This window comes from Hemitrygon akajei, chromosome 9, assembly GCF_048418815.1.
Source record: "Hemitrygon akajei chromosome 9, sHemAka1.3, whole genome shotgun sequence".
In the NCBI taxonomy this organism is placed as follows: domain Eukaryota; kingdom Metazoa; phylum Chordata; class Chondrichthyes; order Myliobatiformes; family Dasyatidae; genus Hemitrygon; species Hemitrygon akajei.
This window is the reverse complement of record NC_133132.1, coordinates 75,339,063-75,353,485: the sequence shown is the minus strand read 5'-3', so window position 1 is coordinate 75,353,485 and position 14,423 is coordinate 75,339,063. Positions and strand designations below refer to the sequence as shown.

At 41.3% G+C, this 14,423-nt stretch overlaps 1 protein-coding gene across 1 annotated transcript in view; it reads right to left on the bottom strand.

The window, feature by feature from the left end:
• Nucleotides 1–14,423, bottom strand: part of mdn1 (midasin AAA ATPase 1) — a 156,519-nt gene that overhangs the window by 4,458 nt on the left and 137,638 nt on the right. The window contains exons 92-100 of the mRNA XM_073056375.1: nucleotides 13,651–13,852; nucleotides 13,337–13,504; nucleotides 12,631–12,791; nucleotides 11,729–11,818; nucleotides 10,694–10,809; nucleotides 7,238–7,412; nucleotides 5,807–5,880; nucleotides 2,925–3,039; nucleotides 2,419–2,482 (exon numbers count right to left, since the gene is read on the bottom strand). Of these exons, the coding sequence (XP_072912476.1) occupies nucleotides 2,419–2,482; nucleotides 2,925–3,039; nucleotides 5,807–5,880; nucleotides 7,238–7,412; nucleotides 10,694–10,809; nucleotides 11,729–11,818; nucleotides 12,631–12,791; nucleotides 13,337–13,504; nucleotides 13,651–13,852 (1,165 nt within the window). The remainder of the gene's footprint in view (nucleotides 1–2,418; nucleotides 2,483–2,924; nucleotides 3,040–5,806; nucleotides 5,881–7,237; nucleotides 7,413–10,693; nucleotides 10,810–11,728; nucleotides 11,819–12,630; nucleotides 12,792–13,336; nucleotides 13,505–13,650; nucleotides 13,853–14,423) is intronic.

The window sequence follows — 14,423 nt, the reverse complement described above, 5'->3', positions numbered from 1 at the left end:
TCAGGAAATATGGACTAGGATGAGGAGGTACAGTATCATGCAAAATTCTTAGACAGACACACACACAAACATATATAGGGAGAGGGGAATCATAGTTGGGAAAAGGGGAAGGGAGCAGGAAGCACATTCTGTAATGATCATAAACTAATTGTTTGGAATCAAATTACCTTATCCGGTTTCTCAAACCTGAGCATGTATGCACCACGGCACCACCCGTCCCTGGCACTCCTCTGCCAACTGTCCCACAAACCTTCCGCAGCACTCCACCCTCACCATTCCCAACATTCTTTGCTCCTACCAGATTTACAAACTCACTTTCCGCTCCATGTTGATAAATACAGTACTGTACAAAAGTTTTAGGCACCCTAGCTATATACATTTGCCTAAGAATTTTGCACAGTACTGTAGTTTAGTGGTCACCAACCTTTTTAAGCCCAAAATACCCTACCTCGGCCTTAGTGAAAGGCAAGATCCACCCCAAATCAATTAGTTACACACATGTGCACTGGGGCAGAAAAGACCGAAAGTAAAACCCCGCAACCCAGAAGTAGAAATAATGTATGTACGCCAGGGGCCGCCACCTTTTTGCACCGTGGACCAGTTTAATATTGACAATATTCTTGCGGACTGTCCAATGGTGGGGGGGAGTGGGGAGTTAAACACGACCAGAATACAGCGATACACGAAGCAGGTTCCTTATGTCCAGTCTATTCCGCAATTTAGTTTACTTGGCTCTCAGCACTTAGCTTCTGTCCCGCTTACTCACTTCTTTTCCCGCTGAAAACACTCAACAGGTTTGTCTTTAAGTGCAGGGTGCTTGGACTCAAAGTACCAAAGCAGATTTGAGGGCTTCATTGCCTCATTAGACAGCCTCCCGCCCGCCCGCCGCCAGATGCCTTGGCCAGGTGTGGCTGGTCGTGGGTGGGGTGAGAGGACAAGGTCAGGGTCGGAGGTCCCTGTGCTGGAGCCCTGGCAGTCACAGTCCGGAACAGTGACCGACCGAGCGAGGAGTGTGACAGGGCACCAGCCGCACCCCGCCCCCCCCCCCCATATGATCTATCGGCCAACAAAAGTTTGGCTCGAGGGATGACTTTCAGTAGATCGCAGCGAGGTAGCTGCTCTGCTACTTACAGAACCCTGAGCCTGAATTAGGTCATCTGCGAATATTTCAGCACCGGATTCCCCACGAACATTCAGTGTGGTAAACAGGTTTAGAGGCAGCGCCCATCTGTCCGTGCTCCAGGCCAGTACCAATGGCACTTCTTGCCGGCCGCAGGAGGCCAACTAGTGACCCCTGGTGCGCAGGTATCACTGCGTTTAGGCGACTGATGACCTCTCGTGGGTAATGACCTCGCATGCGTTCAAGTTCAACAGTGGGCTTGACAAGGAATGAGGAAAGGTGCAGCTGACTCATATTGTTTCCTCGTGGCCCGGTGGTTGGGGACCACTGAAGTACACTGTAGTGCATGGTGGGGTAGCTACACACAAGCGCACTGGGCAGAAAGAATGGAACTAAAACCCCGCAACCCGGAAACAATCTCTCAACAGTATTTATGTATTTCTTTTTCTTTTTTTTTTTTTCGGGATCTACTGGGAAAGTCTCAAAGATCGACCAGTCGATCACGATCGACAGGTTGGCGACCACTACTGTTGTTAATTAAGAACCAGTCTTCAAAACAAATATAATAAAACAGTCATCTTGTGTGGGACTGACATACGATTCAGTACCATTGCAATTACACATGAATGTTCATAAATGAATATTCATAATAATCAGTCCTCATTGAAACCCTCTTGATTAGATCAGGAAGCCATTAAGTGGCCATCACATATATTAAAACATTATTAAAAACATAACTGCCACTTAATACACAGTTCAGGCACATTTCTATGGTCACTCAAGATTCTGATTGTTTGTACATGTGGGCAGCCATCCCTCACTGTAACACATATATTTTGGGTATGTGCTTAGAAATCCTCAAACAAGCCACTGGTACTTGAATATTCTGAGATTCTGCCAGTTGTAAGGTGCTCACATTGTAAATATGTAATACGGCAAAAATTACCTGTCTACCTTCAAAATGTTAAAGTGGATAATTATAGCCATTGAAACCTTAGATAATCGTTTATCGTTACGTCTTTAAAACGTATAAAATATCATCTGTACTCTAAAGTGTCAGGAAAGGAGATAGGCTCTCCAGAATGTCTGCTTGTATTGAGTAAAGACACTTTCACAGTCATACATCACAAAAATTACTTATGACTTGTTTCAGAAACGTGTGACCAGAAGATCCTGTATATTTGTGAATTAAATTCCATTCGTTCAGCGCCATCCACATCACTAAACTATAAATCTGTTAAGTTCAATGCCCAACAATACAAACACTGTAGTAAAGTGAACAGATGTGTGAAGCTGACCTGGATTTCCTTGTTGGGAATGGTGCTGTGCTGCAACAAACATGTTGGCTGCAGATTCCAGAAACTGCAAGTTGAAAATTAGCATTAGTGATATCAGTTCATCAGTTACTAAAAGGTCCGAGATGTAATTCCTATCATATTTTAATCTAGAGCTTTTGAAGTCAGTTCTCACACAATTCATTTTTGAATTTAGTAAAAAGTTGTCAAAACTTAAAATGCTTTCATTTGACATACACAACATGATAGTCAATTTAAATTATTATCTAATTTACATTTGGTACATTATCAATCATGCTGAAATCAGTCAACTGACAAACACCATAGATCTAATCAATTCCACATCGCTGCTGAAAACATTACTTGAAAAAGGAATCAAATTATTCATAGCATCGATATGTAGAACTTACATATACTACATTAACATGCAATAAAATGTTAGACTGCAGCATGTCCCCTGAATGAAGCTTTACACACGTTAAGTTGGTAATTGTTCAGCTCCCACCAACCTGTGCTATCTTAGTTTTCTTCTGTTGGAATTGACAGCTTCTCAGTATTCGTGCTCCTGACTGATCACTGAATTGCTCATGGAACGGGTGCAGCAACTGAACGCTCTCTCCAAAGCTGAAACAATGACAGAAGTCAACTGGATGAGAAGTCTATTATGAAGGCCTCTGTACACATGCAACAAAATTAGAAAATCACAAACACAATTCTGGTAAGTACAAGCAGGGTGGACAAAAGAGAGGCAGTGGATGTCATTTAGATTTTCAGAAGGTATTTGATAAGGTGCCTCTCAAGAGGCTGCTTAACAAGATAAAATCCTATAGCGTTACAGGAAGGATACTGACATGGATAGCGGAATGGCTGACAGGCAGGAGGCAGTGAATGGGAATAAAGGGGGCCTTTTTTGGTTTGTAGCCAGTGACTAGTGGTGGTCCTCAGGAGTCAGTATTGGGACCGCTACTGTTCACATTGTTTGTCAGTGATATAGATAGTGGAATTGATGGCTTTGTGGCAAAGTTTGCAGATGATAAGAAGATAGGTGGAGAGGTAGGTAGTGCTGACGAAGCAATGCGATTGTAGCAGGACTCAGACAAATTTAGAAGACTAGGCAAAAAAGTGGCAGAAGTAATACAGTGTTGAGAAATGTATGATAATGCATTTTGGTAAAAAGAGCAATAGTGTAGACTATTACCAAACGGGGAGAAAATTCAAACATTAGAGGTGCAAAGGGATTTAGAAGTCCTCGTGCAGGACTCCCAGAAGGTTAATTCACAGGTTGACTCTGTCGTAAAGAAGGCAAATGCAATGTTGGCATTTATTTCAAGAGGAATAGAATGCAAAAGCAAGGAGATAATGCTGAAACTTTATAAGACAACTATCAGGCTTCACTTGGAGCATTGTCAACAGTTTTGGGCCCTTATCTCAGAAGGGATGTCAATGAAGAGAGTCCAAATAGGTTCACAATGATGATTCTGGGAATGAAGGGATTCACATATAAGGAGCATTTGGCAGCTTTGGGCCTATACTCACTGGAATTTAGAAGAATTTGTGGGGAGGACACAAACAGGGTAGACAAAGGACAGGCAGTGGGTGTCATTTACTTAGATTTTCTGAAGGCACTTGATAAGGTGCCTATCAAGAGGCTGCGTAACAAGATAAAATCCTATGGTGTTACAGGAAAGATTCTGACATGGATAATGGAATGGCTGACAGGCAGGAGGCAATGAATGGGAATAAAGGGAGTCTTTTCTGGTTTGCTGCTAGTGACTAGTGGTGGTCCTCAGGAGTCAGTACTGGAACCTACCAAATGTTGAAAGGGCTAGATAAGGTGGGTGTGATGTTCCTTGGGGGAGGGAGGGGGTATCCAGAACCAGAGGGCACAGCCTCAAAATTGAGGGGTGACCTTTTGGAACAGAAAAAAGGAGCAACTTTTTTAGCCAAAGAGTGGTGAATCCGTGGAATGCTCTGCTACAGACTACAGTTGAGGCCAAGTCTGTGGATAAATTTAAAGCGGAATTTGATAGATTCTTGATTGGTCGAGGCATCAAGGGATTTGGTGGGAGGACAGGTGTATTGGGTTGAATGGGATCCGGGATCAGCCATGATGAATTGACAGAGTGGACTCGATGGGCTGAATGGCCTAACTCTGCTCCAATGTCTTGGGGTCTTATGAGTCTGATCCACCGTGGATGATTTATCATCCCTCTCGACCCCATTCTCCTGCCTCCTCCTCGTAATCTTTGATCAAGCTTTTGTTAACCATTAATGAAACTACCAGTAAATATTCCCTACTCTCTCTACTCCCATGACGGTGCAGCTAGGCACAGCTCAGGCACCATCTATAAATTTGCTGATGACAACTATTGTTGGCAGAATTTCAGATGGTGAAAAGGAGACGTACAGGAGTGAGATCGATCTACTGGTTGGTGTCACAACAACAACCTGGCACTCAAGGCCAGTAAGACAAAGGAATTGATTGTGCAGTGGAAAGGCTGCGCATTTCAAGTACCTGGGAGTCAACATCTTAGAAGATCTATCCTGGGCCCAATATACGGACATAGTTACAAAGAAGGCACAAGAGTGGTTATATTTCATTCAGAGTTTGATGAAATCTGATACGCCACCAAAGACTCTCAAAAATTTATACAGATATACCATGGAGAGCATTCCATAGCACTGCCTGGTACGGAGAGGCCACTGCACAGTAGCGGAAAAAAGCTGCAGAATGTTGTAAACTCCGCCAACTCCATCATGGGCACTAGTCTCCCCAGCATCAAGGACACTTTCAAAAGGTGGCATCATCAAAGACCTTCATCACCCAGAACATGCCCTCTTCTCAGAACTACCAACAAGGGAATGGGTACAAGAGCCTGAAGACACACACTCAGCACACACACACTCCTCTGCCATCAGATTTCTGAATGGGTAATGAACCCATGAGCAGTAGCTCACTATTATCTTCCTCTCCTTTTTTGCACTACTTAATTAATTTTTATATATACTTATTGTAATTTGTAGTGTTCATTATGTATTGCAATGTACTGCTGCTGCAAAACAACAGATTTCACAACATATGCCAGTGATATTAAACAAGATTCTGACTCTGCCACGCTAAGCAAGGCAAGAAGGTTTACTACCCTGCCTGATTATGTCACTTGAGAGTAAATTTGATGATGGAAATAAGTTTGAGTAGAAGCTCAAATCAAAACCAAATTCAGAAAATTGACATGACTGTGCTGTGAATTCTGATTGCATTATTAACTGTAAAGCCATTCTGAGTGTACTGCCACCTACACTCAGTTCAATTCCTAATGCCTACTGCAGTAACAATATTTCTAGAATTTAAACAAAAATACTCAGTGAAAAACATATAGTGATTTCCCACCTGCACACAGCAACCTGTCCAACCTCTAGAAGTGAGAGAGCATTTCCAATTACAGCCAAAGCTTCAAAGGCCAGCTGCAAAACAAATAATTCATTTACATTAAGGTCTGCATTAAGATTTTATTAGATTAATTGAACATTGTTAAAAAAAAACCAATCCAATAAATAGCAACACACACACAAAATGCTGGAGGAACTCAGCAAGCCAGGCAGCGTCTATGGAAAAGAGTATAGTCAATGTTTTGTGCCAAGGCCCTTCAGCAGGATTTGAGCAGGGTCTCGGCCCGAAACGTCAACTGTTCTCTTTTCCCTAGATGTTGCCTGGCCTGCCGAGTTCCTCCAGCATTTTGTGTGTGTTGCTTGGATTTCCAGCATCTACAGATTTCCTCTTGTTTGTGATTTCATCCACTAAATACACTGTTTACATGCTTGCTCATCCAGAGGCACCAAATGCCTATAACTCAGCAAGAAATTACCGTTGAGTGGATTTGCAAAGTGAAAAAAACAAAGACCTAGGGTTATAAGTTACACATTTCCCCCAAAAGCTACAATACAGGTAAACAAGGTAGCAAAGGCAGCATTTGGCATGCTGGACTTCATCAGTCAGGGCACTGAGTACAGGATTTGGGCCACCATGTTGCAGCTGTACAGTCAAGACCATGTTTGCCAAGACCATACTTGAAGCATCATGCAAAATTCAGGTCACCAAGTTATAGGAAGGATGTCATTAAGCTGGAAAGGGCGCAGAAAAGGTTAACACATTTACTACTGAGACTGGACAGCTTGAGTCATGAGGAGAGGCTGCACTGGCTGGGACACTGTTACCTGGAACACGGAGGCTGAGTGGTTACTTCACAGAAGTGCTCAAAAATCATGAGTGTGGTAGATAAAGTAAATGATCCCTGTCTTTACCCTAGCATCAGGGAAGTAATTCATTTACATTAGGGGTCTCTAATGCAAGTGAATTATCCCAACTAGAGAACGTAGGTTTGAGGTGAAATATTAAAAGGAATCTGAGGTACAGCCTTTTTCCACACAGGAGGGTGACGCATTGAAAAAACTGCCAGAGGAAGCTATAGAGGACAATACATTAACAACTTAAGACATTTGGACATAGCCAAGACCATAAGATGGATAGAGAAAGGTTCAGAGGAACTATGGGCTAAAAACAGGCAACTGGTAGGAGCTCAAATAGAGTCTTGGCCTGCATGGACAAGTTGGCTGAAGGGCTGTATAACTCTAAACTACATACATTCATTCACTTTGTAGTCACTGAATAATCATTTGATAAAACTGCTCTTGATGTTTCACCTACGTACGTGGGATGACATCACACTTGCCAGAGATACAATGACCCAATATGGGGGTTACACGGCATATCGATATAGATTAAACTTGCCCCACAGAAAATAAGGAAATGTTGTAAACATACCTGTTTCGAATGGTTGTCAACCATACTGGAGGAGTCATCAATAGCCAAACAAATCTGGTACTGCCGCTTGCTCGGCTTCGTCCTGCGAAGCCAGATTTTATCTTTACGGAACTGACTGGCTATGTAAGGAATCACCTTGCGCATATTTAATCGCTTTCCAGTTCGATAATCCCCTCTGAACACAAACAGGTGATAGAAAAGTCGGTCAGCAGTCGCACAAGATTTACTTGAGAAACCTTAAATGGCCAAATTCACGCTACCGCAGCATATCAAATTAATCCTCAACATGCCCAGCAGTTTAGGCTGCATGTGTGTTAAGAAAGAACAAGCATTCCAGGTTGATATCCTTACATCAGAACTGATTTACAGGTTATCCACCTGAAATGTGGACATTATTTAGAACATTGCTAGCGAGGTCAGCACTTATTGCACATTCTTAACTGTACTTGATGACGTGACAGTAGTGAACTGTCTTAAACTGCTGAAGATGTTCTGGTCAAGGTACTGTCACAATATTAGTAGAGCCTTCCAACATTTAAATCCGTTCACAAGGACCAGCAATATACATTTCCACATCAAAATGGTGCGAGATCTGATAGGGATGATGTAGTTTGCAGTGTTTGTAAGCTTGCTGCTCTGGACCTTGGTGGTCTTAGGGATGGTTGGTGTAGCAAGTGCTCAGAATCACAATCATGTTTATTATTACTGACACATATCATGAAATGTGTTATTTTGTTACAGTAGTACAGTTCAAGCCAAATTAAAATTAATCTAAATTACAATAATAAATAAATAGCGCAAAAGAAATCAGAGAGATAGTGTTCATGAGTTCATGGAGCATTCAGAAATATGATGGCAGAGGTTGAGAAGCTATTCCTAAAACATTGAATGGTTGTCTTCAGGCTCCTGAACCTCTTCCCTGATGGCAGTAATGAGAAGAGGGCATGTCCCAGATGGTGAGGGCCCTTAATGATGATGTCCTCGATGCTGGGAAGGCTTTTGCCCGTGATGGAGCTGGCTGGGTCTACAATGCTCTGTAGCCTCTTTTGATCTTATGCATTGGAGCTTCCATATGGGGCAGTAATTTAGCCAGTCAGAATGCGCTCCACAGTACATCTGTAGAAATTTGCTGGAGTCTGGATTCACACCAAATCTCCTCAAACTTCCAATAAAGCACAGCTGCTGACATGTCTTCTTTGTGATTGCATCAATATTTTGGACCCTGGGATCCTCTGAGATGTTGACGCCCAGGAACTTGAAGTTGATTACTTGTTCCTCTGCTGACTCCTTCAATAGGGACTGGTGTGTGTTCTCCTGACTTCCTCCTCCAGAAGTCCACAATCAATTCTGTCAGATCGGACAGGACAAATAGTTGCTATGTATGTACTAGATTTTATAGATTGCAGCCATCATGTACCAGTGGTGAAGGGAAATGGCTTTGGTGGATATTGTCCTAAATGTGATCAAGTGCTATGTTGTTAGAGTTGTATTCAGTCTTCTAGACAAGCAGAATGTACTCCATCGCCATCCTGACGTGTCTTCTTAATAGTGGAGAAGCTTTGGAGGAGTACCAGATCATGATTTGATGCAGAGTACCCAGCAGATAACCTGCATACAGTCATAGTATTTACATAGCTAGTTTAGTTGAATTTCTGGTCAATAACATCACTCAAAACATCGATGATGAGGTCTCCGCAATGGAATAATATTTGGTATTACATGTGGTGGTTACTCAGCTTGACTATTACTTTCCCCAGTAGCCCTTTCTGAACGTTGGTTATGTTGTGCTGTCTGAAGGTGTGGACTGCTTCATTTGCCAAGAAGCCAATGAAAGTGAAGACTCTGCAGTTAATGATCATCCCAATTTCTGTTCTTATGATGAAAGTAATCTAATTGAAGCTCTAAACATGGCTGAGCCAGAGATATTACTCCGAGGCCCTGCAGTAATGATTTGAGATTTGTACACTTGACCTAACAACCACAATCAGCCTCCTTTGTTCAAGATACAACTCCACCATTGGTGTTTTTGCCCTTCAGGTTAATCTGATTACTATCTGTAAAATGCTGCCATGACATCTTGGTAAAGTCACCCTCAGCAGTCTTCTAAAATCCAGTTCTCTGGTCCACGTTTGGATCAGGATTAAGACTGATATGGTCTGCAACAGAATGGTCCAAGTGAAATCTAAACTTGTCATTAGCACCAATATCCTTCTCAAGAGGTGGCAAGATGATTGATTCAATATTAATTAGTTGGAGTGTTACATGTGCTGTATTTGGTAGACAGGACATGCTTTGCCAATTTTCTACACTGTTGAGAAGATACTGCAACAGTTTGGCTAAAGGTATAGCTGATTCTGAAGCAGATAGCGGTTGTGGACCAGTAAAAATTGGAAGGCGGAGGTTAGAAACAATTTCTGAATTGTGGATTTCAGGTACTTGAAATTCATCCCCGATGGCAGAAATGAGAAGAGGGCATAACCCATGGCCCAGAGGGCAAATCCTTGATGATGGATGGCACTTTCATGAGGCATCATCGCTTGAAGATATCCTCAATGGTAGAGCTAGAGCTAGAGCCTGGTCATTGGTGGGCTTTGCTGTATCCATTGCCATCAGCTGGAGCTAATCAAATTGACTGAAAACCGATTTCGTAACGGGAGATGTCCCGGCAGAATTCTGCTGAGTACTTCCAGCATTTTCTACCAATTTCCCATTTCCAGATTGTGCAGTACTATAGAGTTAAAATCCTAAATATCAATTTCACTTTATATTCCTGTATCCTTCTTTGTTTAAAAGTTAAGTGATAGCCTTATGGAAAAACTGCCACATACACATCCCACTGCAATATATATTGTTAATAGATTTCAAATGGTAAAGCATCTACTAACCAAAATTTCTCAGTACAGTAGCAAAACAAAAATTGCAACACTTGTCAGCAGAAGACCAAAGATTTAGAAACAGTTTATCAGCTCAGGTGATTCATTGAGTTAAGTGTGGAGGGTTGAAAACTGAATAATGCCTGAATAAGGTTTCAAAGGTATATTTAACGTCAGAGAAATGTATACAATATAGATCCTGAAATTGTTTTTCCTTTGCAACCATCCACAAAAACAAAGGACTGTCCCCAAAGAATGAATGACAGATGTTAGAACCCCAAAGTCCTTCCCCAGCTTCCTCTCTCTCGCGCGTAAGCGGCAGCAAGCAACGATCCCCCTTCCCCCCACTGACAAAAAATGCATCTGCACCCAGTACCGAGCACTCAAGCATGCAGTATTTGCAGTACCCCAAAGATTACACGTTCACCTGGTATTTCACATACCACAGGCTCTCTCACTCTCCCTAATAAGGGAGAATGAGCTGTCTTCATTTCACAGCAAGAGGGGAGACATAACAAACAGCTCGCTGGTTTACTATGTTAAAAGTCCATTTGATAGAGAATCAAATGGCAAGAACACTGACCTGAGTTTAGCTGCCTGGGTGGGCTCCAGTATAAGGCGAAGTTGTTCACACAGCTGCTGTGATAGAGGAGCGGTCAACGTCTGATACTGCTGCCACATTGCAGCTGCAGCTTTCTCCTAGTAAGGGCAAAACAAAGGAAAATAAATTCACTCACAAGTAAAATGACTGGTTGCACAGGATTTGTCCTCTTAGATCCACAGTAAAGAAACTTTACCTATAATTAGATTTGGAACAAAACAAAACAAGAAAATCAGTTTTTGTTTCTTCTCCCAGTGTGCTGCATCATTGGATTCAGAATCTCCTCCAAAACTATCTCCAGACATTAATGATCTGTTAATCATTAGCTTTCACTATCGTTGTCCAACCGTATAAACACCCCTTTCATCATTCAATCTTTCCTACACTTACTGTCTACATGCCTTCCCTTCTTTGCAACTTAAAACTTATTTTAAATGAAAAGTCTAATGAAACAACCTGAAACATCAGCTACTATTACCACAACTGCTACAAGACCTGCTATTACCAGCATTATGTTTTGCCATCTAAATCACAATTCTCACTGAACTAACTTCAAGCACTACCTTGAGATGTACCCTTTATTCCTGCTGCTTTAAGTAAAGCCAATTTTGGAAAGTTCATTCAACTATCTGATCCAGATGAACACAGGTCCAGATGTTTTCTGACCATCATCATCACCATGAGACAAAATATATGTGCATTTTCTAGCAGTTACACTGGAAAGCAACTAGACGAGAATCAGCCTAATATTTACAAAACATGGCAGAAAGTGATTCAGAATACAATGCTAATTACTTCTATGCAGTTTTACAAGTGAATTTCAATGCCTCATTATTAGATATTTGAGTACAATGGAAATGCAAGTAGCCCAGCAAAATGAAGTAAAATTGTCTGTACTCAAGATCTGGGATGATATAATTTTGTTCCTTTTGAACAGTCCTCTCTTGCATAATCTGGTTGCACATCCACAACTAAACTCTTCACAAAATCAAATACATTAAAACTCTGATTGCTCACTTGTTCTGGATCACCAGCCTCTTCATTTTGCCACGCACTCAGTTGTTCCTCTAACTGTTTACGCAGCTCTTCCGGGTCAGGGACTGTGCTCTGCAAAGCAAACATTTCACTAAAACCTTAATTCGTAAGGAGGTAGCAAAGATAGTTAATGAGGGGAGGGAAGTGGATGCTATCTGTCAATAAAGCAGTTGAAAGGTCCCTCACTATAGACTAATCCAGAAGATTAAATCACATGGGATCCACAGAGACTTGGTAGATTGGGTTGAGAAGTCAGTATCAGATGACACAAAAAAAAATTGGCAATATTTGTATAGCAAAGGATGCAGCAGGATATAGATCAGATAGGGGCTGGAAAATGGCTGATTGATTTTCATCCAGACAAATATGAGGTGTTGCACTTTGAGGTCAAATGCATAAGGAACAGCAAACGTCAGGATCCTTACGAATATTTATGTACAGAGGGATCTTGAGGTACAAGCCCACAAGTCCAATGGCTCTCTAAAAGTGGCAATACGAGATAGAGTGGCCATCCCTGATGGCATCCTGGGCTTCTATGACACATTATAGTTAAGATCACAAATCAAATATTTCATGACCTTATAGAATAACAAATCAGGCTCACCGAAGGTCTAAGTGACATATTCTAGTTTCTTATCAATATGTTTACAAATTCAGCTCAAGCTAGGAAGCAGTGGTTGAAAACACCACAACTTTAAAATTGAAAGATTCACCTCTCATAACTACATTTTCCAAAATATTGTTTGCAAGTCATAACATTTAGGAATTAACTCTTTTCATGCCTCGTCCTTGTTAAGCAAAGTGCAACAATACGTTAACAACCATCATTCATCAAGACTTGAAATTAGCCTTTAACCAATTGCATCACCCTTGATGTTACCTACTTGTTCCATGTCCTCAGTTAACAGTTCATGGCGAGTGTGGATTGTGGACTCTCTGCTCCTCTCAGTTGACAACTCTTTCTCCGAGTCTGACGAGTCATCTTTTGTATCATCGATATCTTCAGGTTTGGGAGGGTGCAGCTCTGCTTCCAGGTTGTCATATCCTACAATAATCAAAGGATCAATATAAAAATGCCCTCAAACGAACCAAGAATTATCCTGGATATTAGAGCACTTTTCATCACAATGCAAAATCCTTTACAATCAGGTAATTTATTTCCAGAGTGCTGTCATTGCATATGGCAAAAAATGCAGCAGCCAATTTGCACACAGCAAGATTCCACAGAAATGAGATTTACCTAAAGCTTTCTTTAACCTGCTAACAGCTATAATAAAAAGAAACTGAAGGGTTCACAGACCACAGTGCAATCAGATACAACTTGGGTTAAAATAAAAGTAAAATCTTGAAGTGACAATAACAAACATTGGGTTGTCGAGTTATAAACTGCTGCTCCAAAATGACTCATTTTTTAGTAGCGACATCATATAGTAAAAGTTATTTGATAAATTATTTAAGTGGAGAAATTGCATGGTGATTTTAGCAAATTAATGTTTAATATTTTATATTCAAGACTAATTGGAAAAGGCAGACAGTTAATTAGTTATTTTACATTTCACCATGTTGTGCGGTGGTTATGTGTTTAATTACCTGAGGCTGTGGAAGTTGAAGACTTTTCTTTCTCTGGCTTCAGTTCCTGTACGTCCACACACTCCAGTTCCTCTTCCTGAATGGTTTCCATTTCAATAGATTCAGAATCTTCATCTTGCTCTTCTTGGCCTGCTCCACCTACTTTTTGCTGTTCTGTTGTGGCTGCATCTAAAGTGAGTATATTTATATAATTAGAATTAAATTTTACTCTACCACCTCCATCACCAAAGCAGAAGTTATTCTTTTCCCCAAAAGAAAGCAAACATCTTGAAGCAATTCTCTGCTGAGTTTGAATATAAAATTTTTGATCTTACCATAGGTTTGAGTATCATAGGAATCACATCCCTCTTTCACATGTTCGTATATGTCTGCCTCTTTGACGCCTTGTTCTGACTGAGCGGTGTCTTGCTGTTGTGCACTGTCAGCTTCCACTGTCTTCAGGCGCTTACTCACACGTTCATTGCGGTCACCCATTGTTCGCTCATTATCTGCGTGACCAGGCTTTCTTTTGTAACTCTTCAGATTGAAACAGATTCGCAAATACTTTAAGTTAGCTTTTTGCACAGATGTACTACTTGCTCTCTTGCTACTTAACATAATGGACAACAAAATTGAGTGGGAGTTCAGTTGAATGGAGACATGAAAGACTGCAGATGCTGGAACTTGGAGCAACACTACATGCAGGAAGAACTCTCAACAGGTCAGGCAGCTTCTATAGAGCAACTCCAGAGTCCTTCCAGTTGAAGCACACATTCACATGCAAATACTCTGGCCTTATTTATTGCATTGGGTATTCCCGATGTGCCTCGCCTACATCTGTGAGACCAGGCATAAACTTCATAAATTTCTGTTCACAAAACTCGAAATACAAGTTGATAATTGAAGAATCTGGGAGCTCAGCTGACCTCTCTAGACTAATATTACTTTGCTTTAATCCAGTTAAAGGACTGAGGAAAAAAAACAGGAATGACAAAGACAAGAACAAATTCAATGACATGGAAAACAGAAATGGAAATGATGAATCTGTCCCAACACAGATCCCTGTGGAACACCACTACTCACCAGCAGCCAACCAGAAAAAGCTCCC